Here is a 24,106-nt window from a genome sequence, read left to right as displayed (position 1 = left end):
AGCGATCTAGTCTCCGATCGGAAGGCCTGGCTAAGGAGGGGACGACGCTCGCTTCCGACTCTGACCCACTTTTCTGACCGAAAGGCCTGTTGTGGAGGGGACGACGCTCGCTTCTGACTCTGATCCGCTTCTCCGATCGGGAATACGCCGAACCTTTGCTTATAGCTCTTCTCCGACCGGCGCGGTCAGAACCGACTAGGAACAACCAACCGGGGACGCCCGCTCGGTGAGGATCCAAGAAACAGGCGAAGCGGATAAGGTAAGACGCTCAAGTCAAACCGCAATACCGAGGAGTGTACTCTGCACACCTGCAGGACAGTACTATCAGGCTATGCTAGAAGGGTGCTTTGCAGCCTTGCAGACATGTCAGAACACAAACAGTGTTGTAGGCGCCGATATTTGTCCTACAGTATGGTAGGCGCCAACATTTGACATACCAGAAGAACACGATGGAGCCTACCACATGCATCTAGGCGTCAACAGTATTGTGAGCGCCGATAAACTGTCTTGTACCCGATGGTGTGGGCAACAAGACTAGGGCGCATACACTCTCTCTCTCAAACTTGTAAGGTCGTCTCCTTCATCTATAAAAGGGAATGCGCTCTCTCCTAACAAGGATGATTCTGACTCTCTCTGCTAGCTTTAGACATTCTGAGCACTCGAACTCTTCACGGCTCTAGAACTCTAAAGATACACAGAGTATATGTTTCAATACTTAGCGCACGTAGGAGCTCCCGTCACTCTCGGCCCTTCAGTCCAGAGTCCGACCGGACCTCTAACACTCCCATCTTATTCCCACTCGTTTGTAATCCCATAGCAAACTTTGAACACCTGGGCTCAGGAATAAAGTCACCGATCGACTCAAACTGAACATAGGGCACGTTGCCTGAACCAGTATAAACCCTGTGTCATTGAGTGCTAGGCCACATCCGATCACAACGTACGACAAAACGATAAATATTTACTTATTGGTCACTTTTCTCACCGATAAAAGGACACTAGCAATGGAGAAACATGACTTCAACAGCACACTAGTAACCTCTCTCTTGCAGCTGGTATTTGTATATGCAGGTCAGTGCGTGAATGGTGGTCACCACGATCAGGCCCTTCCACACTCCGACGTGGAAGGTCATAAAAAAGAATCAGCGGCGGCGACCGGCCCCGCTCACTTTTAATTTGTAACGATATCCCATTGCTCGCTAGCACGCCAAAAGCTTCTCCATTCCCGCTTGCCTTCGGGCAAAATTTGCTCCAACCCCATTCCTTGTTGTCTGAGGTCACCTTGCACAGTTCGGCACACGCTCGACAGATGGGATCTCAACTCTCAATGGACCACGGGTCAACGGCCCCGTTTATGCGAGAAGAAAGCATTTAGGCTCCTCCTTTTTTACGGCTTTCCCCATCAAGAATTCACATGCACTCAGGGCCTCCCTACTCATACCCTCATACCGGAGCAGTGGAACACTCTGGAGTCTCTATGAATTTTTAGGCAAAGTTCTATAGTGTAGGTATGACTAAAACTTACGATCGAGCAGCAATTGGAGATATTGTTGTTCAGCCTCTTAAATTTTTTTTCTGAATCCACCGCTGTATGCAGTTATATTGATCCGTTTTGCGGTGAGATTGCAATGCAAATTCTCGCTCAGCGATGCAGTGGCGATGGTAGCATCTGCTGGACATTCCTGTAGAGAACTACTGTATGCATCATCGGTCTGCGTAGCCCGTAGTACACCGTACCGTACTAGTATGTGCAGTAGGCTACGGTGATCGATCACCTGTCATCGAGGATGGTATCTGTCACGGCCCATGATGCAGACCCACACAAGTCTCCAGCAGCACATGGGCCTGGGCCGGCTTCTAAAGAGGAGGCAGCAGCACAGGGGCCTGGGCCACACCTGAGGCGCTCCAGCAGAGCAAGGGTGCCGAGCACGTGCACCAACGGGGATGAGTGGGCGACGGCGTGAAGCGGTGATCGGATATATGGACCGGATATATGTGTAATAGGTTAGAGGGGAGAGGTATCAGAAATTGTATCCATCAACTCATTCCTTCGGCCCTCTTCTGAACCTTCCTCCTTGCTTGCTCTCCTTTCGCCCCCTTACCAATCAACTGCTACTTGTCTCAATCGGAAGAACTCGTTGGTTCGTAACAAATTGGTACTCAGAGCCCTCGATTCTCGACCGATTTTTATTTTCCTCTGCCTTGATCTAGATCGTAACCCCCGATGGCTGGTTGATCGTCCTCGGTGCTGCGGCAACGAGTGATGAACCCGTAGGTCCGTGCCGAGGCTGATCCGCTCGGTGTAGGAGTCAACCACCGGAAATCGATTCACCCTGGAGCCCCACCAAATCGACCATGAGCATTTCCCCCGATTCCGCAAGCAGCTCGGTGCCATGGATCTCAACACCAAACTCATTCTTGATGAGCTCAAGTCTGTGCAAACCAACCTCACAAATCGCATCGATGCAGTCGAGCACTCCATCGGTGCCCGCGTCGGTTCCTTGGAGGACGCCGCGAAGGTGCTCGACGCCTGGAAGCCGATGATGGATGCCTCTGTGGCGGAACTGCGCACGAAGATTGGGGCCTTCAGGAAGACGGAGGAGAGGGTGGAGCTGCTACGGGAGGAGATGACAGCGCTGCGCAAGTCAGTGAGCCGCTCCGTCCTCGGCGCCACGTAGGCCGCGCCGACCGGCGTGCTGCAGCATCCCAAGGAGTCTCCGGCGTGGATTCCCGCTGGCTGGACTCACTTCCGCCCGTTAGGGCCCCACGAGGAATCAAGTCACCGGGGATTTGAGTCTTATGCTCAATCCCCGGTCAAGGGTACGTTCATACCACCTGATCCCGATTCCAAACCCAAGCTGTATCGATCCTATTCGAGTTCGGCTCTCGTTGCTGGCACTCAGGGCGGTTCGGGAGGGATACATGGGTCTCAGGGGCATCGTGGTCATAAGGATGGGGATGGGGGCAATTTTCATCTACCTAAAATCAATTTTCCCCCATTTGATGGTTCCAACCCAAAGTTGTGGCTCGGGCGTTGCTTAGATTATTTTGAGATGTACTTTGTTCCACGCCACCGTTGGGTCAAGGTGGCCACCATGCACCTGTCTGGCGCCGTGGCGTGTTGGTTGCAATCGGTGGAGGAGCAGGTTCATTCAGGGGGATGGGAGCAGTTTCAGGAGCTGGTCATGAACTGCTTTGGTAAAGATCAGCATGAACTGCTAGTTTGTCAACTCTTTCACATCCACCAGTCAGCCACAGTCCAAGACTATATTGACAAATTCACTAGGTTGGTAGATCAGTTACTTGCTTATGGCCATAAATCCGATCCAATTTACTATGCTATGCGTTTTGTCGATGGATTGCGTGTCGACATTCGTGCTGCTGTTCATATGCAACGTCCCCAGAATTTGGATACTACCTGTGTCCTTGCTCTGTTGCAGGAGGAATTGGTGGATCCTGTGCTTACGAAGGAGCTTCGGCGCCCTGAACCATTTACCTTTGCAAAGGCTCCGGTGTGCGGTCCACCTCTGCCGCTGCTGAATCCGCCGCCACGTTTGGACCATCAAGATAAGCCCGTGCCACCACATCAGCTTCCAGAGCATCGTGCTTGTGGTATGGATGACAAGCTCTCTATGTTGCGTGATTATCGGTGCGCTCGTGGTCTCTGTTTCTGGTGTGGCGAGAAGTGGGCCCGTGATCATCGCTGTCCGGAAGCAATCCAATTGCATGCTTTGCAAGAGCTGTGGGAGGTCTGTTTCTCTGGGGACTATCGGGAGGATGGCTATGATGTCTACTTGGAAGCTGAAACTACGGAAGCTCAAGTGTGTGTGGCTATATCTATGGCTGCTTCTGGTGGTCCACCTTCTGTCACATCTATTCAGTTCATGGGGCACATTCAGGGTCATCCAGTTTGCATCCTCATTGATTCTGGCAGTACTCACACCTTTGTCAGTGCTACTCTTGCTGTTCAGTTGCAAGGTCAGTCGGTGCTTTCACCTCCACTCAAGGTCATGGTGGCTGATGGTTCCCAGTTGCTTTGCTCCAATCAATTTGAGAACCTAGTTTGGCATGTTCAGTCTCATGATTTTGTCTCTCCAGCTAAGGTGTTGCCGCTGTCTTCTTATGACCTCATTGTTGGCATGGATTGGTTGGCTTCTTATAGTCCAATGCACATTGATTGGCAACACAAGTGGCTGCTTATTACACAAGGTCAACAGCAATGCTTCTTGCAGGGTTCTCTTTCAGCTCTGCCACCAGGTTCGGTGGTGCAGGTATCAGCAGTGTTATCAGATGATTTAGTTGCTGATCCTGGAGTAGTACCACCAGAGATCTCAGCACTCTTAGCTGAATTTCAGTCAATCTTTGCCCCTCCTTCAGGTTATCCTCCAGCCCGTGATTGTGATCATACCATTCCTTTGCTACCGGGAGCCAGTCCATTTTCGGTCCATCCGTATCGCTACCCTCCAGCTGTCAAGGATGAGATCGAGCGATAGATTTCAGAGATGCTGCAATTCGAAACCATTCAACACAGTAATAGTCCCTTTTCTTCATTAGTGTTGCTCGTCAAGAAAAAGGATGGTACCTTCCGCTTTTGCGTTGATTTCTGACAGTTGAATGCCTTGACTGTCAAAGGTAAGTATCCGGTACCTATTATTGAGGAGCTACTGGATGAGTTGACGAATGCTTCTTGGTTTTCTTGTCTGGATCTCACTGCTGGATACCACCAGATCCATTTGAAAACTGGTGAGGAATTTAAGACGGCCTTTCAAACTCATTCGGGCCATTATGAATTTTGTGTTATGGCCTTCGGTCTCACTAGAGCTCCAGCTACTTTCTTGAAAGCAATGAATACCACTCTTCGGTCCCTCTTGCGCAAGTGTGTGTTGGTGTTCTTTGATGATATCCTCATTTTCAGCCATACTTATGAAGAACATATAGAGCACATTCGTCAGGTGCTCGAATTACTGCAGCGTGATCAGTGGCAGGTCAAGATGTCCAAATGTCACTTTGCTCAGCGCCAGTTACGTTATCTTGGTCATATCATTTTGGCTGAAGGTGTTACCACTGACCCGGAGAAGATTCAAGCAGTGCTCTAGTGGCCGTCTCCCTAGACAGTGAAGGAGCTGCGTAGTTTTTTGGGTCTTGCGGGGTATTACAGGCGTTTTGTCTGGAATTTCAGCATTATCTCGCGTCCTTTGACTGAGCTATTACGCAAGGGAGCCATTTTTGTCTGGACAGAGTTGTAGGAGCAGGCCTTTTTGGCTCTCAAACAGGCACTTACCTCAGCTCCCGTGCTGGCCCTTCCGGACTTTAGTAAGCCATTTTCTGTTGAAACTGATGCAAGTGGTACTGGTATTGGAGCAGTGCTGATGCAGGGTGGTCACCCATTGGCCTATTTGAGCAGAGCTTTGGGCCCTCGTTCATGGGGTTTGTCCACTTACGATAAGGAGTATATGGCCATTCTAATGGCATTAGAGCAGTGGCGCAGTTACCTTCAACATGCTGAGTTCCAGATAGTTACGGATCATCGCAGTCTTGTGCAACTCACCGAGCAACGCTTGCACACTCCTTGGCAACAGAATGTGTTTGCTAAACTGGTTGGCCTTCGGTACAAGATTGTATATCGCAAGGGTGTTGACAATGGAGTGGCCGACGCCTTGTCTCATGTTTCCTCTGGTCAGCTGGCTACGGTTTCAGTATGTCAACCACAGTGGCTTGCGGACATGTTTTCATCATATGCACAGGATGCCCGTGCTCAAGAACTCCTTACTAAGCTCTCCGTTACACCTGATGGAGTGCCGAGTTTCACTTTGAGGGATGGCTTACTCCGTTATCACAATCGAGTTTGGGTGGGTCACCACAAGGATCTGCAAGCTAAATTGATGGTAGCAGTGCATTCCACAGCTATTGGGGGACATTCCGGTGTCGCTGTTACTTATCGCCGTCTCAAGCAACTCTTTGCTTGGCAAGGAATGAAATAAGCTATCCAGGCTTTTATAGCGGCTTGCACTGTCTGTCAACAGGCCAAGTCAGACCGAGCCAAACTTCCAGGTCTGTTGCAACCTCTTCCAATTCCTGAGGGTGCTTGGTCAGTCATCTCTATGGACTTTATCGAAAGGCTTCCTTCTTTCGGCGGCTTCAACTGCATCTTAGTGGTGGTCGATTTGTTCTCCAAGTACTCTCATTTTCTAGCCCTCAAGCATCCATTTACTGCTGCATCTGTTGCTAAGCTATTTGTCTCGCAAGTGTATAAACTGCATGGTCTTCCCCAAGCCATCATCTCAGATCGGGATAAGATCTTTAATAGCAACTTTTGGCATGAGTTATTCAAGTTGGCTGGTGTTGAGTTGCGCATGAGTACGGTGTACCACCCACAGTCCGTTGGTCAGACTGAGCGGGTGAATCAGTGTCTGGAAACATTTCTTCGCTGTTTCACTCATGCCTGTCCTCGCAATTGGCGGCAGTGGCTGGACCCAACGGAGTTTTGGTATAATACAAATTGGCATTCTGCTCTCAGCCGCTCACCATTCGAAGTTTTGTATGGTTATGTTCCCAGGCACTTTGGTCTTGCTGCAAGCTCGGAGGTTCTAGTGGCAGATTTGGCTACCTGGGTAAGGATGGCAATAGGGACCCGATACCCGATACCCGACGGGTATTTGATCCATTAGGGGACGGGGATGGGATCATATCTTTACCCGCGGGCATCTAAATGGGCAAGAATCCATACCCGATGGGTATAGCGGGTACGGGAACGTTCCCTGTTTACCCGTCCCCGTTACCCGTTGGGGAACCCGATTATTTGAGCTGTCATGCGAGTATTAGGCCCAAAGAAGCTCAACATAGATATTTTGGTCTAAATCTGAACAGTCATATATATAATTTGTGTGTTCTAGGAACCCTCGTTCAATTTTTCCTCACCATCTCCGCCAGCAGCACAAGCATGCCTGTCTCACAAGCGCTCGTGCCCCTCGCTTCCTCAGTTCGGTCTCTCTGCCACCTTTGCTCGTCCTCCTCGCAACCTCGCTCCTTCTCATCGGCATCTCCGAGACTCCGACACTTATACCTGGGTGAAGAAGAAACGTCTCCGATTGCAAAGCTGCGACCCCAAGTGTCCTTGTTTATCGGGTATGCAGTACCCGTCGGGTATCTGTTACCCAACGGATACCCGACGGGTACGGGGATGGGCAAGAATCTATACCCGAGACAGTTAATGGGGATGGGGACGGGATGAATTCTCCGTAGCGGGGAAGAGAACGTTCCGGCGATACCCGACGGGTATATACCCGTTGCCATCCTTATACCTGGGTGGCTGACAGAGATCTTATGCTTGATGTCATTCGACAGCATCTTAACCGTGCCAAGCAACGCATGAAGAAGTATGCTGATCAACATCGTTCTGAGCGCCACTTTGAGGTTAATGATTGGGTGTTTGTGAAGCTTCAACCATATATTCAGTCTTCATTGGGTCAGCGCGCCAATCAGAAGTTAGCCTTCAAGTACTTCGTACCATACCGGGTGGTTGCACGGGTGGGCACTATGGCCTATCAGCTGGAATTGCCGGCCTCTTCATCTGTGCATCCGGTCTTTCATGTGTCACAGTTGAAGAAGTCCGTTGGTGCACAGCAAACTATCACAGCTCACCCTCCTTCAGCTGATGTGATCTAGAGTATTCCTGAGCGGATCTTGCAAGTTCGGTCAGTGCTCAAAGGTACGCGTTCCATCTCTCAAGGACTGATCCAGTGGTCTCATTTGCCAGTTTCGCTAGCTACTTGGGAGAACTTGGACCATCTCCGGCAGTAGTTTCCTCGCGCCGCCGTCTGGAGCCGGCTTGGCGCGCAAGGGGGAGAGGATGTCATGGCCCATGATGCGGACCCACGCAAAGTCTTCAGCAGCACATGGGCCTGGGCCGGCTTCTGAAGAGGAGGCAACAGCACAGGGGGTTGGGCCACACCTGAGGCGCTCCAGTAGAGCAAGGGTGCCGAGCACGCGCACCAGCGGGGATGAGTGGGCGACGGCGTGAAGCGGTGATCGGAGATATGGACCGGATATATGTGTAATAGGTTAGAGGGGAGAGGTATCAGAAATTGTATCCATCAACTCGTTCCTTCGGCCCTCTTCTGAACCTTCCTCCTTGCTTGCTCTCCTTTCGCCCCCTTACCAATCAACTGCTACTTGTCTCAATCGGAAGAACTCGTTGGTTCGTAACAGTATCCTTGTGCAGTTGTGCTGGTATCTCATGCTGCGGCGCTAGGGGCCCGGGCGACTTTTCAACGCAGCGACCCCACCTGACAGCACGACCCGGGTTGGTTGGCCATCACGGATCAGTTGTCTGATGCTGGCGATTGGGCCGGCGCGAACGCCGGAAACCTGGCCACGGTATGGGGTTACTGCACGCCACGCACGGGGCAGGACCAAGGATATATGGATGGCCCGTGCCGGCCGTACCATCGCTGTGTTCGTTTAGGCTGATTTGGGGTGTCTTTGTTTCACGGACTAAATTTTAGTCCATGTCACATCGAACATTCAGATGTTAATTAGGACTAAACATGAGTTAATTATAAAACTAATTACATAGATGGAGATTAATTTACGAGTCAAATTTATTATGCCTAATTAACCATCATTAGCACATATTTACTGTAGCACCACATTATCAAATCGTGGACTAATTAGGCTTAAAAAATTCGTCTCGCAAATTAGTCGCAATCTGTATAATTAGTTATTTTTAGTCTATATTTAATACTTCATGCATGTGTCCAAACATCCGATTGGACAGGGACTAAAATTCGGTCTAAGGAACCAAACATGCCAAGTCGTGGTTGAAAGTACTGCTGATTTAGTGTGGGAGAAAAATATTATTCGTTGACTAATAAGTTATAACTTATAAACCAAATACGTCCCAGCGAAGATGTGCTCTGCTATGCTGGTATGGCCACATTCGACAGTCTCGATCGACTCTCGAGTGCAATGCACGTCGGCCCATCGATCCATCCGTCCATCACTTCTTACCGTGATGCCTCGTTTTGTCAGTACTTACGTACAGTATTTGTTAATTACCGGGGTGATGATTGCATCTTTGCATGCACAGCGTGGGTGAATAGGGAGATTCCCCTGTGATTGCTCAAGGTCGGGCAGCAGTACAGTGCCCAACTGTCGATGGCTCCACGCGTTCCCTCCAGGCTCAAAAGCCTGCCCTGCACTGCACATCATGTGGACTTCGGTCACGTTTGACTGATATTAAAACCAGCTGATAAGTCGATCGAAGTTGTTTTATTGTGAGAAAAAAATATCGTAAATTCTAACTGATAAGTCGATAGATAAATTCAAATGAAGAGGCCCTTCATGATTAGACAGGAGGATGACAGGGCAGGAACATCTCACATCTCAATATGACAATGGCCCCGTTCGGATGGTATGCATCTGGAGGAATTTGGATGGTTTGGAGGAATTTGTGAGAGAAAAATACTGTTCCGGATGAAAAAAAGAAGCGGATCAAGCCAGGTTTAAGGGCACGCAAACGGGGCCAATATCTCAATCTCAGCCTGTCCGCCGGAGCGAATTACTAGGGTAGTACCGTACTCCTTCCATCTCTAGATGTATGTCGTTTTCATTTTCCGAGAAACAACTTTGATTAAATATATATTAAAAATATTAATATTTATGATACATAATTAGTATCATTAGATAGATATTTGAATATAATTTTTTAATAAATTTATTTAGAAATAGAAATGTTATACATATTTTTTATAAATTAAATTAAAGTTATCCGCGCTTAAATCGTGACGACTAAGGACGGAGAGAGTACGGAGTACTACTAGCTTCTCGAGTGACAGCTCAAAATGGAACGGAACGAAAAAGGCCGCAGCCGCAGCGCCACCGAGAAATCCTTGCGGCGCCGGCAGCCGGCGGCGCGCCTCCGGCTGGATCGAAGTCGTGCTTATGGGCTGCGCAAGGTGCAAAGCAGCGCGCGTCTCGGCCGTCGGCGGTATAAGATCCTGGGCCTTTCCAAGTAGATCCTCAGGGCCTGGACCCAAAAGGATCGGCCTGGCCTAAGACGATGCACATGCACAGGCTGGTTTTCTGCACAAACGCCTTTGGGCCGAGATGTACAGGTCCACTGCACCTCTCCTTGCGAAAGGAAAGAAGTTATTTTTTTTCCCTCCTGAACTACCTTCATTCATAGTTCGGTTTTCCTCCTCGAGCTTTAAAATCGAATAATCTGCCTCACTCAACTCAAAGAACTCTAACTATAGGTTCTTCTCACCATCGGAACAATAGGATCATTATGCTTATTACCAAACTTATCGAAGAGAAAATAGAACCAAGGTGTCGGGGCTATGACATCCTAGGTATCTCAACACATCGATTAGTTAGTCACTCGGACGGCCCACACCGACCCAACTAGCAGAGGCCCAGCAACTGCAATTCACCTAAACTACAAAGGCCCCGGGCCAAGCACCAAGCCGCACGGTCCATCACGACCTCTTCCTTCTCCTTCCGCTGCACGCTACGTAGCGCTGCACGACCTCTCCCCCATCTCGACCACCCCCAGGAGGGAACGGAAAGAGGTCGAGCTCCATCAAGTACGTCAACCCTGACAAGGACATGCACGCCCCACTCACTCCGCTAGGATGACTGAGGGGACAAATGTCACCCATCTTGGGACAGACGCCACTCCTGCGCCATGCTGCGTGGACAAGACAACACCGCCAGACGATGACGACCGGTACGACATCCTACCGTCCAAATACAGCCTGACAAGACGGGCGTACGACCCCACCCACTATGGGATAGGGCACATGACCCCGGCCTTGACTTTCAAGACCGGCCAAGCCACTGGGGACCTCGACCTCGCAGTCCAGGGTCGAGGCCACCGGCACCACGACCAACAAAGGCGACCGATGACCCGGGAGCGACTACCTACTCCCGTACTATTGCCACGACGCCACCGGGAGAATAGAAGATGATGACGAAGGCCACGGCATGACCACGTCGCGCACGACAGTTGGTGAACCACCACCGTGTTAACAGTGCTGTCGCGGCCAGCACTGTAGCATCACGTCACGCCATGCCGTGACGTGGGAGCAAGACCATGACGACAACCATGCCAGAACGTGCGTTGATGCCAGGACAGAACCTTGCTTGCGAGCCAAGCTTACTAGTTTCTCCCTCCCTCGGGCTCACGACCACTCGGTTGGGAGAACCCTTCTCTATATGTAACCTGGCCCGCAAACTCTATATAATGGCGGCTAGGCCTCCCATCCAGGGGGACGGACTCAAGACTTCATTCGGGCTTTCGTCCAGCTCTCTTCTCCTACCTCTTTTCCTTACCTTACATACCCCATTGTAAGAACTTCAGAGCAGTCAACCGAGGAACACAAACTCGAACTCTCTGAGACTGGACGTAGGGCTCCGGCCTGAACCAGTATAATTCCTTGTGCCTTTTGATGCTACCATCGCCTTTCTAGAGCAGCACGATACACGTATAAATTCACTACTCGGTTGACAAAACACCGACACAAGGTATACCTTTTTTGTCAGAGGTTAAATCGATCATCATCTGAAGAATTAGGCAAAAAAATAGATACGTTCTGAAAATTCCTGGTAGAAACGAGAATGAAGCTTTCATTCTGTATATATGCCAAATCATGAATTAACAACCACAACCAATTGGGATAGTTTCAGAATACCCATAAATAGGATAAACATTTACTTCATGCTATTTTCATTAGATTCCTCTTTCTTTCTTATTCTTATTAAGCAAGCCCCCGAGAGGGCTTGGCTGATCCCATTGTCCTAGAACTAAATCTAATTTCTCAATGCTTATAGATTCATTTTCATGAGCTTTGAGTATTTTATTTGAATTTATCATGTGCTAATATACCTTTTAGGATTTTTCTTGAAACATTTAGAAGCTTCAAAGATATTTTTTGTGCTTCAAAAATTTTGCTCACTCCATTCTAAATTATAAGTCGTGCTAACATTTCTCGATGCATAGCTTTTAGAATTCAGAGATTATTAATTGTTTACTATATTTTCTAATAATTAAAAATAATAATAAAACCACCTTGAGATAATTTCTAAGGTCTTGTTTGGATGTTGTCGGGTTCACTTTAATCCATATATGTTGGTGTTGATTGGAGGTGAAATTTAATTTAAGTTTCACTCCAATCCACCTCAGCACATGTGGAATGATATGAATTCAACTACATTCAAACAGGGCCTAAACAGGACAGCGAGTTTTTTTTTTGATAAGTTATAGCGAAATAATTTAAACGTAGATTTTGGGAGGCAGGTTGACTGGTTAGACTTTGAGAACTACTGCGATAATTTAACCAGAGTTATAGAGATGAAAAATAACTTTTTCCCCCTCTCAAATATCACCGGCTCCTGTCCGTTCGCCGCTGCGCAGCAGCAACCACGCCAACGAGGTCTCGGACTGGCGCTCAGTCGTGCTCACTCCCGTGCTGCGCACAGAGCCAGACCTATCCACTCCATGCAGCATCGCGGCTAACTCCCCAGCCACTGCTTGCGCCATCCCCACCCGCCGCGCAACCCAGACCCCCCCGGCCCCTCCAGCTCGGAAAACCCCCCCGACGAGCTACCGCAACGCGACGCCCCTTCCCTCCCTCCGCCGACCGGCCCGCCGCGCGAGGCCGGGCCTGGGACACGGCGCACCCCGCCCGTACCCATGCCGTAATTGCCAACGGAGCCGCAGCCGCCTCGCCGCGCACACATGCACTTCCCGTCGCCGCGCGCGCACGCCATGGCCGCGCCGGCCGTCGCCCGCCCTCGCCTCGTCCCCGTGGCCCACCCCGCCTCGACCTCTTGCCTGCTGGTCCTCCGGGGCCGAGGGCGCGGGCACGGCCGCGCGGTTGCGGCGGTGAGGGCGCGCGAGCAAGGCGCCGCGCCGCCCGACCCGGCGGCCTTCCTGCGGCGGCCGGAGGTAGCGACGGTGACGTCGACGGAGGAGGAGAGGGAGACCGATGCGGAGTCCTCGTTTGATGGGCCGGGGGAGGACGAGCCGCCCGAAGAGGAAGGGGTTCAGGGGAGGAGGAAGGCGACGGAGAGGGAGTGGGTGGACTGGGAGGATCTTATCCTCGAGGACACCGTGCCGCTCGTTGGCTTCGTACGGATGATCCTCCACTCCGGCAAGTACGCAACATTTCCCTCTTCCTGCCTTCTGCTTTGTTGATTAGCACCAGAAATTCATCACAAACTTTGTCATTCAGGCTAATAAATTTTAGAATAGCCTAATACCGTAGGTCATTGATGCTGTCGCAATTCATTGAACCGAATGTCTGCTAGGTAAACTTATTGTGCATGAGCAGTGGCGGAGCTAGAGAAATATGGAGGGGGTGCGGCCGTCTAGGCTTCCGTCATACGGAGTAGCAATTATAGTGTAACTTAATACTGCTACGGGCAAGATTTTAGCATCAATAATTAAACACAAGCAATAATGGTATATACTAACAATGAAATAGCGGCAATAGTGGTTATTGTTTACCAAAATATAGTTAGAGAATAACACAATTATATATAAAAAAGATTGTTGTGGCATTGACAAAATGCAATTGTCAATCCTCAAACCATTAAATTTTAAGCAAAGAGACAATAGAATGATCCATTGAAAAATAAAAATCACATATGCCAAGTAGAGGCAAAATTGGTGGCTAGGATCTCTCAAATCTACAAAGCTAGACGGTCTTCCTAGAATTTTTGGGATGAATATATGCATCTTCCATTTCTAATATTGCAATCTCCCTGTATGGTGCTTTTCATTTGGAAAACAGTTTCATGCTTTTCCTAAAATCCACAAAAGATATTTATATTTTAGTTGATTCGGTTGTTCATTACCAGATATTCGAGAGAGAATAAAAAAGTCAGACCCTAGAATCTGGGCAAACTACCAAGGAAGGAAGAACTATAAAATTGAAACCAATTTGGATGATCCGATTGATGGAAATTGAAAAAAAAAGTAAAGAAGCTTTGAAGTTGCTTACTCTGCCTTGTGATCAAGATTGAACGGAAAATAGAGCAGGGCAGCGGGCAAACTGCAATCCTGGAGTCCTGGTGCCTGTGCCCCCGAGTGCTGGTGGCTAGCCGCCTGGCCAGCACGCAGCAGTGTTGCGGCCATCGGCTATCCCACCGCCTGCCACCGGACTTGGCCACTTCGCGTCGAGGTGAGAGAATGGGCGCGGGGAACTGCGAAGGGGAGAGAAGGGGCGCGGCCGCGCAGAGGGGTGGCGGCGCGTGAGTCGAAGCGCCGGCCAACAGTTCCGTCTCCCGTGCGGAGCGTAGTTGATCTTTGGGCTGTTCTGGGCTTTCTCTGTTGGCTGAGTTGGGCTGTGGGTGCAGACGTTTGGATCGGAGGGGTGCGAATACAGTACAAATCTATATACTACATCATATTTCGTAGTTTGGTGTGGGTGCGGCCGCACCCAGTCGGACATATATGGATCCGCCCGTGTGCATGAGCCTGGAATGCTGACAATGCTCCATTGATGGAGTCATCAATTACAGTTATATTTCTCTTTTTTTATCCAACTCCATTGCTATAATGGCCACAGTTGGTTTTATGCTGGACAGAACACTATGGACAATGTTGAGAAAGCTGCGAATTTATTTATTTTTTAAAACCATAGTATACTATTTTTTATTTAAAAAAGAGAAAGCTGTGAATTACTCCCTCTGTCCCAAAAAGAATGGAGATCTCAGTTAATGAGGAGTCAAACAGTCCCAAGTTTGACTAGGTTTATGAAAGATAGTGTTGGAAATGCTGGGATGGCGTAGGTAGTAGTCGTGAGAAGTAGGAGGACGGGGTTTGGGTTCCCGGCGGCGACGAGGCTGGGACGCCGGCGTCGAGGAATGAGCGAGAGCGAGTTCAGGAAAACACGAACGCCAAAGAGCGAGAGAGATAAACTCAATCTCTGGCTAATCTCTATTAAGCAAAAATGTTCAATACTTATACCACAATCCTAACAAACTCTCTGCTAACTTTAAGGGATAATCAACTCAAAGGAAATATCTCTCCTAATCAACTGGATCGGCTAACAAACTCCTGGCGGTGTGGTTTTGGCGCGCCCTGGCTGGTGACCGCGCTCTGGCGTTCCTTGGCACGGCCCACTCCTCAGCCACGGCTCCTCTTGCGACGCTGGTAGACGTTCCCCACCATAAAAGAGTATCAACATTTGTATCTTCAAATAAGTTTATTATGAAAATAGATTCCATAAATAATCTAGTAATACTTATTAGGCATAAAAAATATTAGGGGCTGTTTGGATCCTTTCATTTGGAGGAATTGAAATTTACTTAATAAACTAGGCTATTTGCCTTGGAATTTGACATTCCACCACTTTCCAAAGTTCACATATAAGCCTATCTCAAATTCCTAGAGTGAGAGATGTAAATTAATTCTATAGATCACCATTCCATGTTTCTACTTTGCAACTTATAACACGTTGTCATGTGGGGGCGCACGTACGTGAGACGCCGTGCGCGTGACGTGCGCCGCGCTGCAGAGCGCGCCCAGCTCTCGGCTGGGAAGGCCACCGTTAGTGGCTAAGTTTAGCAAGTATCAATTAGTTATTTGGCTTTCCTATTAGTTTGTTGGCTTTCCTAGATTGTAGGCATGGCCGTTCCAGCCATGGGGCTATTTATTATTGTATCCGGCACTTTGGAAATTAAGAAAGATCATTATCCCTAATCTCTCTCTCTTCTCTAACCAAACTCACGGTGGAGGGGCAAAACCTCACCGGAGACGACACGGACCGCGGCTACAACCTCCGTAGCCAAGGGCCGGCTACCCTGGGCGTCGAGGCCCTTGACAACCTGGTATCACGGTCACACCGATCCCGTTCGTCCGCCGCCGCCGCCGCTTCATCCTCCGCTGCCACGCTGCCCACCTCTGTCGCGCCTATTCCCAGCGCACCGGACTCCCCACCATCAGCCGCCTCCGCTACATCTCCCATGGCGGATCCCTCCAACGCCGACATCGCCAAGATGATCGAGAGCCTCACCGGCACGATCGCCTCCCTGCAGTCCGACGTCGCGGCCTTGAAGAAGGACAAGGACAAGTCCTCGTCGTCCTCAGGTCTGGGCGCGGGCATGGACGGTCAGCACCACAACGATCGCCCTCCGCGGTTCCAGAAGATGGATTTCCCGCGCTATGATGGTACGGTCGATCCGCTCATCTTCGTCAGCCGCTGTGAATCTTATTTCCATCAACAGCGGATCATGGAAGAGGAGAAGGTGTGGATGGCCTCGTATAATCTTGAGGACGTGGCCCAGCTGTGGTACCTCCAGCTCCGGGATGACGAGGGCGTTCCTCGGTGGAGCCGTTTCAAGGACCTTCTCCAGCTGCGTTTCGGTCCGCCCCTGCGCTCTGCACCCCTCTTCGAGCTCGCGGAGTGCCGGCGCACAGGCACCGTGGAGGAGTACCAGAACCGGTTCCAGGCGCTCCTACCCCGCGCCGGGCCCCTGGAGGAAACGCAGCGCGTCCAGCTCTTCACGGGGGGTCTCCTGCCGCCGCTGAGCCATGCGGTGCGAATCCACAATCCGCAGTCGCTCGCGGCCGCCATGAGCCTCGCCCGCCAGGTGGAGCTGATGGAGCTTGACAGGCAGGCCTTGGCGCCGGCTCCTGCCCGACCGGCACCCCGCGGCCTGCTCCCAGCACCGGCTCCGCGTCTCGCGCTTCCTGCACCGCCGCCACCACCGCCTTTGGCCGCCGGGGGTGCCCGCCAGGAGCCCAAGCCGGTGAGACGCCTCTCGACGGAGGAGCAGGCGGAACGCCGTCGTTTGGGGCTGTGTTATAACTGCGACGAGAAGTACTCCCGCGGCCATAATCGGGTCTGCCGCCGTCTCTTCTACATAGCCGGGGTCACGCTCAACGACGACGAAGACGCCGCCCTGGACGGGCCCGATACGGAGGCTCCGGTATTCTCGCTGCAGGCCGTGGCCGGGGTGCCGCCTTGCGACACGATGCAAGTCCGGGTGCGGGTGGGCGCGGTGACGCTGACCGCCCTCCTTGACACTGGCTCCTCTCACAACTTCATCGCCGAGGAAGCGGCGCGCCTCTGCAAACTGGCCATCCAGCCCAAGCCGCGCCTCACCGCCACTGTGGCGAACGGCGAGAAGCTCCAGTGCCCCGGCGTCCTACGCCAGGCGCCCATTTCCGTCGAGGGCGAGGCGTTCAAGGTGGATCTCTTCGTCTTGCCGCTGGCGGGCTACGATGTCGTCCTGGGGACTCAATGGTTGGTGACCCTGGGGCCGATCACGTGGGACTTCAAGGCACGCACCCTGTCTTTCGCTCGCCAGGACCGACTGGTGTGCTGGTCAGATGTGGCTGCGCGCCCGGCTCCGTCTCTCGCAGCCACAGCCGGCGCAGGGGACCTCCTCGACGAGCTGTTGGACTCCTTCCAGGGGGTTTTCGCTGAGCCCTCTGGCCTACCTCCACAGCGTGGCCGGGACCACAACATCGTCCTCAAACCCGGTGTGCAGCCGGTAGCCGTTCGCCCCTACCGCTACCCGACGGCCCACAAGGATGAATTGGAGCGGCAGTGTGCCGCCATGATCGCCCAGGGCATTGTCCGCCGCAGCGACTCCGCGTTCTCGTCCCCTGTCCTTCTCGTCAAGAAGCAGGACGGGTCGTGGCGTTTCTGCGTCGACTACCGCGCCCTCAACGCAATTACGGTCAAGGACGCATTCCCAATTCCTGTCGTCGACGAGCTCCTTGATGAGCTCCATGGGGCGCGTTTCTTCACCAAGCTGGATCTCCGCTCGGGGTATCACCAGGTGCGGATGCGGCCAGCCGACATCCACAAGACCGCCTTCCGCACCCACGACGGCCTCTACGAGTTCCTGGTCATGCCGTTCGGCTTGTGCAACGCGCCGGCGACATTCCAGGCGCTCATGAACGACGTCCTCCGGCCGTTCCTCCGCCGGTTCGTTCTTGTGTTTTTTGATGACATCCTAATCTACAGCAGGACATGGGCGGACCACCTTCGACACATCCGCGCCGTCCTCAGCGAGCTCCAGCGCCAACAACTCTTCCTCAAGCGCGCCAAGTGTGCCTTCGCCAGTACCTCCGTCGCGTACCTGGGCCACGTCATCTCCGAGGCAGGCGTCGCCATGGACCCGGCCAAGGTACAGGCGGTGCGGGACTGGCCGACACCGCGCTCGGCCCGCGCTGTTCGCGGTTTCCTCGGCTTGGCGGGGTACTACCGCAAGTTCGTGCATAATTACGGCACCATCGCCGCGCCGCTCACCGCTCTGCTGAAGAAGGAAGGCTTCCTGTGGTCTAGTGAGGCCTCGGCGGCTTTCGACGCCCTCAAAGAAGCAGTCACCACCGCCCCGGTTCTCTCCATGCCGGACTTCTCCAAGCCCTTCATCGTCGAGTGCGACGCGTCCTCCCACGGGTTCGGGGCCGTGCTGGTCCAGGACAGCCACCCTGTGGCTTTCTTCAGTCGACCGGTGGCACCTCGCCATCGCGCGCTTGCGGCCTACGAGCGTGAACTGATCGGCCTCGTGCACGCTGTTCGGCACTGGAGGCCGTACCTTTGGGGACGGAGCTTCACCGTCAAAACTGATCATTACAGCCTTAAATACCTGCTCGATCAGCGGCTCGCGACAATACCTCAACACCATTGGGTGGGGAAGCTGCTTGGCTTCGACTTCACGGTCGAATATAAGCCAGGCCAGGCGAATGCAGTGGCCGACGCGCTGTCACGCCGTGATACACCAACGGAGGGCTCTATCCTGGCGCTATCGGCTCCACATTTTGCCTTCATCGACAGGCTTCGCCAGGCACAGGCCTCTGACCCTGCCCTCGTCGCCCTCCAGGAAGAGCTCGCCGCGGGCTCCAGAGGCTCACCATGGGCGCTGGTGGATGGGCTCGTCCAGTTCAGCGGGCGGTTGTACATCCCACCGGCCTCGCCCTTACTGCCCGAGCTGCTGGCAGCCGTTCACGCGGAAGGCCACGAAGGCGTTCAACGCACGCTGCACCGACTGCGGCGAGATTTCCATTTTCCTAACATGAAACAGCTCGTGCAGGACTGGGTGCGGGCGTGTCCTACATGTCAGCGCTACAAGTCGGAACATCTCCATCCGGCAGGCCTCCTCCTTCCGCTGCCCGTGCCCCAAGGCGTGTGGTCTGACATCGCCCTCGACTTTGTGGAGGCGCTGCCTCGGGTCCGGGGGAAGTCCGTCATCTTGACGGTGGTGGACAGGTTCAGCAAGTACTGCCACTTCATCCCGCTGTCCCACCCATACTCCGCGGAGTCGGTCGCCCAAGTCTTCTTCGCCGAGATCGTTCGTCTCCACGGCGTGCCACAGTCCATCGTGTCGGACAGGGACACGGTCTTCACCTCCACCTTCTGGCGCGAGTTGATGCGGCTGGTGGGCACCCAGCTCCACATGACGACAGCCTTTCACCCCCAGTCCGACGGGCAGTCCGAGTCGGCCAACCGCGTCATCATCATGTTCCTGCGATGCCTCACTGGGGACCGGCCGAGGCAGTGGCTCCAGTGGCTGCCATGGGCGGAGTACGTCTTCAACACCGCCTACCAGTCTTCGCTGCGGGATACGCCGTTCCGCGTCGTCTACGGCCGGGATCCCCCATCCATCCGGTCTTACACGCCGGGAGAGACCAGGGTGGCCGCTGTCGCGCAGTCCCTGGAAGAGCGGGATGAATTCCTCGCCGACATCCGCGCCCGCCTGGAGCAAGCTCAGCTGGTCCAGAAGCATCAATACGACAAGAACCACCGCCAAGTGCTGTACAAGGTGGGGGACTGGGTGCTGCTCCGCCTACGCCATCGACCGACGGCCTCCATGCCCCAGTCCGTCACCGGCAAGCTGCGCCCGCGCTTCTACGGGCCCTACCGCGTCACCGAGCTCGTCAACGACGTCGCGGTTCGCCTCGCTCTGCCGCCACGTGCCCGCCTGCACGACGTGTTTCATGTTGGGCTACTCAAGCCGTTCCATGGCTCACCGCCGGATGCACCACCACCGCTCCCTGCTGTCCGCCATGGTGCTGTTATTCCGGAGCCAGAACGCGCCGTCAAGACGCGCCTAGCGCGCGGTGTGCGCCAGGTGTTGATTCACTGGAAGGGCGAGTCGCCTGCCTCGGCAACCTGGGAAGACGTCGACGCCTTCTCCGCCAAGTACCCAGATTTCCAGCTCGAGGACGCGCTGGCTCTCGAGGAAGGGGGAGATGTCATGTGGGGGCGCACGTACGTGAGACGCCGTGCGCGTGACGTGCGCCGCGCTGCAGAGCGCGCCCAGCTCTCGGCTGGGAAGGCCACCGTTAGTGGCTAAGTTTAGCAAGTATCAATTAGTTATTTGGCTTTCCTATTAGTTTGTTGGCTTTCCTAGATTGTAGGCATGGCCGTTCCAGCCATGGGGCTATTTATTATTGTATCCGGCACTTTGGAAATTAAGAAAGATCATTATCCCTAATCTCTCTCTCTTCTCTAACCAAACTCACGGTGGAGGGGCAAAACCTCACCGGAGACGACACGGACCGCGGCTACAACCTCCGTAGCCAAGGGCCGGCTACCCTGGGCGTCGAGGCCCTTGACACACGTTCTTCAACTCGCTCTCCTACGGTAGAAATGCAACATATAAGTATCTCTCTCGTATAGCCAACAATAATATACAAATATAATCCATATACAACCATATTAGCTTAATTAATATGTGTCTAAATTATGATTATTAAAATGAATTCAATTCCAAGGATCCAAACGGGGCCTTAATAATTTTCTGTATATATTTGGTCAAATTTGGGATTGATTGACTCCTCGAGAACCAAGATTTGTATTCTTTTTGGGATGGAAGGGGTAGTTCAATTGGTTTTGCACAATTGGTTGCACAGATGTATTCCACCACAAGGCATGCAGTAGATTAATCTATCATGTATTACATATATAAGAGTATAAATTATCATGTCACAATTTGAGGGGAAGGTGCCATGACATGCTGCAGAAAAAAATGACAAAATCTAAAACTCTTATAGGAGCGTTTGCTTTTAATCCTAGTTCTTATCACCTGAGTGCACTTGATATGTTTTGGTCTCGATTGGCTGCAACACCTGGCTATGTGCCAGCCAAATTCTGAAACACTGATATTTGTGGAAGTACCTGCACTATTTAATTTTTTTGAGAGCAATAATTCATTTTGAGAGGAACCTGCACTATTTTAACATGCATAGTAGTTTAGATAGTTGATTCCACAATGTGTTTCCTCCTTTTGCAAAAGACCTCTCCTTGATGTATCTCAACTGCATGAGACTGTGAGCAAGGCATCACTGAACCACCATCTCCCCTTGTCCATCCTTGTAAACATTTAGAGATGTTTACATGTTCCTAGTTATTGACAACTGCACATGGTGAACAAATACTCATTACTACTTGATACAAGCATGACACTATCTAGGTGGTGGATTCACTCAGACAAAACCTTTATTGTCTACTTTTTTGAACGGAAAATACAGCAGGGGAGGTCCCTACTGTTAGAGATTTTTATTAATAAAAAGAAGAAACTGTACAAAAAAGGAGCCACAACTAGCAAAGCTCCCAGAGGGAGCCTCAAGCCTGAGGAAGGCTAGAGAACCGAAGAGCTACTTGCATCGCTTGCTGAATCTTTCGAACAATTTAGGCAAAGGCAGCCAAATAGGCCATGATGTTTCAAAGAAACCATTCCATGCCACTTCGTGTCATTTCAGTGCTTTGTAGTTCGCTTTTCCGCCATGAATAAAATGTACCTTGGCAAAATTTTAGTAGCTACTCTCTTAATGGAACACGTTCAATGCATGTTCCCAAAAAAACGAAGCTTTATCTGGTGTCAAGTTCAGCAGAAAAAGTGAGTCTTCACACTGGTATATAGACCATGATACTGGTGTAAACATTGATCCATTCTACTATTCTGCACTGTGTGTCTGTGTATATGCATTGAATTAGCATTGTTGTGTGTTTGATTAGTTTCCATGCGAGGCAGCAATTGTACGGTGGAAATATGCATCTTAAACCAATATGCTGTTAGTGTATGGCTACTGAGTCCTGAGTCCTGAGTCCTGAGTCCTGAGTAATGAAGCACACAAAGTCAGCACTAGGCTTACTTTATGATAACATGTCTTATATAGTATCGGACATGGCATGTGCTTCTATGATCATCCAACAATCAGCAGGATCCAGTTTTAGAACTGATCTGACTATACATCTATACAAAAGGCTTAGGATACACCAACAGAAAGTATTACTTCTTCCTGTGGTAGTTGTCGTAGCTTGCAATTTATGTGCTATGATTGCTGTATTGTTCTCTTTTGTCATAGTTTCACTTTGAAAACTTGGTGCAGATATGAAAGTGGTGATCGGCTGAGTCCTGAACATGAGAAGGCGATTTTGGAACGTTTGCTTCCATACCATCCAGAATATGATAAGAAAATTGGATGCGGTATTGACTACATCACGGTATGTTATCCTTGAAAATGGACCGAACAAATTACTCTAGTTGTTATCTTCACGTAGTGGAGAGTAAACATGCACAACTGTCAGTATCTTATTGTTACAGCTTGAACTCCCAGTCCCAATCAATGTGTATGTCAACTTTGTGTTGTGACTGTGTCAAGGACTTAAACACAATATAATCACAAGAAGCAGCAAATATCAGAGTTTTTCTGTTCTGAACAGATATTTCCCTTTCTTTTTGAGAAAATTCGAATAGTTTGTTCAGTGTGCTACACTAGTGAATGGTTAGCCCTAAAATTTTAATGGCAGTTTTATTTCAATCATATCGAATGCTATTGGTAGGTGATACCTTAGTTGTTCATCTGGCTTATTTGGCAACTAACGTTTAGTATCATTTTGCAGGTAGGATTACATCCAGAATTCGAAAACTCAAGGTGTTTATTCATAGTTAGGAAGGATGGTGAGCAAGTTGATTTTTCATTCTGGAAGTGCGTCAAAGGTCTCATCCGACAAAAGTACCCCATGTATGCGGACAGTTTCATTCTCAGGCATTTCCGCAGGAGACAAGATTACTGAAGTTGTTGCTCGTATGGTTGTTTCAGTGTAATATTTCTATGGTATTGATTTTCTCCAGGCATTTAATATCATATATGCGATTTTTTGCAGTTGTTCAAATCCACGTGGAGTGTTCCTTTAAGCATCTTATTCCACGCAACATAAATGGATATATATAGGCTCGTCGCTTGCAGATGAAATTGTAGTGCTCCATTTAGTTACCAGCGTATCGAAACACTCGGCAGCCTTTATATATATATATATATATATATATATATCCTGTAGTTGGCTAAAAAATAACTTATTCTGTAGCCACTTTGAGTTACAATAATTACTATGTTAATTTATAAGATTATAGTAACTTATTATTAAATGGTTTACTATAATGTTATGGTAAATATTTCCATGTGTTATAGCAACCTAACTATTGTAAATACCTATTGACATTATCGTAAATTAGTATATAAAATTAGTATATGAGTATATTCAGTAGCCAGCTACAAAATAAGTTATTTTCTTTTATTTACTATAATTTTATATACTAATTTACGATAATGTCAATAGATATTTACGATAGTTAGGTTGCTATAACACATGGGGATATTTATCATAACGTCATAGTAAACCATTTAGTAAGGAGTTACTATAATTTCGTAAATTAACATAGTAATTATCGTAACTCAAAGTGGCTACAGAATAAGTTATTCTGTAGCCAGCTACAGAATAAGTTATTATCGTAACTCAAACCATTTGTTTAATGTACGAATGGCATTTAGAGCTTTAGATTAGACTACAAAATATGAACTCTCTCCGTTTTAAATCTATATCTCTTATAAAGATAAACCCCACTAGTAATTTATCTTTCCATACAAAGTGTCCATATCAGCATCCACTAGACCATCCCACTAATACATTCAACTATCTCACAATGCAAAGTGTTCACATCAGCATCTACTAACGTACCCAACTACCACGTGTCATGCTTTGTTGTGAGAGAAAAATACTGATAAGCCCTGGCTGAAACCAACAAGCGAATAGGCCGATTCACATTAGCAAACCAGGTTATTTACTAATATATATTTAGC

The 24,106-nt window shown here is 50.2% G+C and overlaps 2 protein-coding genes across 2 annotated transcripts; both read left to right on the top strand.

The window, feature by feature from the left end:
- Nucleotides 1-3,095: 3,095 nt before the first annotated feature.
- LOC136470638 (uncharacterized) lies at nt 3,096-4,493 on the top strand. Its single transcript, XM_066468411.1, has one exon. The coding sequence runs from the start codon at nt 3,096-3,098 to the stop codon at nt 4,491-4,493; it is 1,398 nt and encodes a 465-aa protein (XP_066324508.1).
- An 8,047-nt stretch (nt 4,494-12,540) lies between these two features.
- Nucleotides 12,541-23,141, top strand: LOC136474956 (protein DCL homolog, chloroplastic-like). Its single transcript, XM_066472516.1, has 3 exons — nt 12,541-13,158; nt 22,355-22,469; nt 22,869-23,141. Exons 1-3 carry the CDS (start codon nt 12,740-12,742, stop codon nt 23,040-23,042), a joined length of 708 nt encoding a protein of 235 aa, XP_066328613.1. The 5' UTR covers nt 12,541-12,739; the 3' UTR covers nt 23,043-23,141.
- Nucleotides 23,142-24,106: the final 965 nt, after the last annotated feature.

Source organism: Miscanthus floridulus, chromosome 8, assembly GCF_019320115.1.
Source record: "Miscanthus floridulus cultivar M001 chromosome 8, ASM1932011v1, whole genome shotgun sequence".
Classification (NCBI taxonomy): Eukaryota; Viridiplantae; Streptophyta; class Magnoliopsida; order Poales; family Poaceae; genus Miscanthus; species Miscanthus floridulus.
The sequence above is the reverse complement of the archived record's forward strand: the minus strand, read 5'-3'. Positions and strand labels throughout refer to the sequence as shown.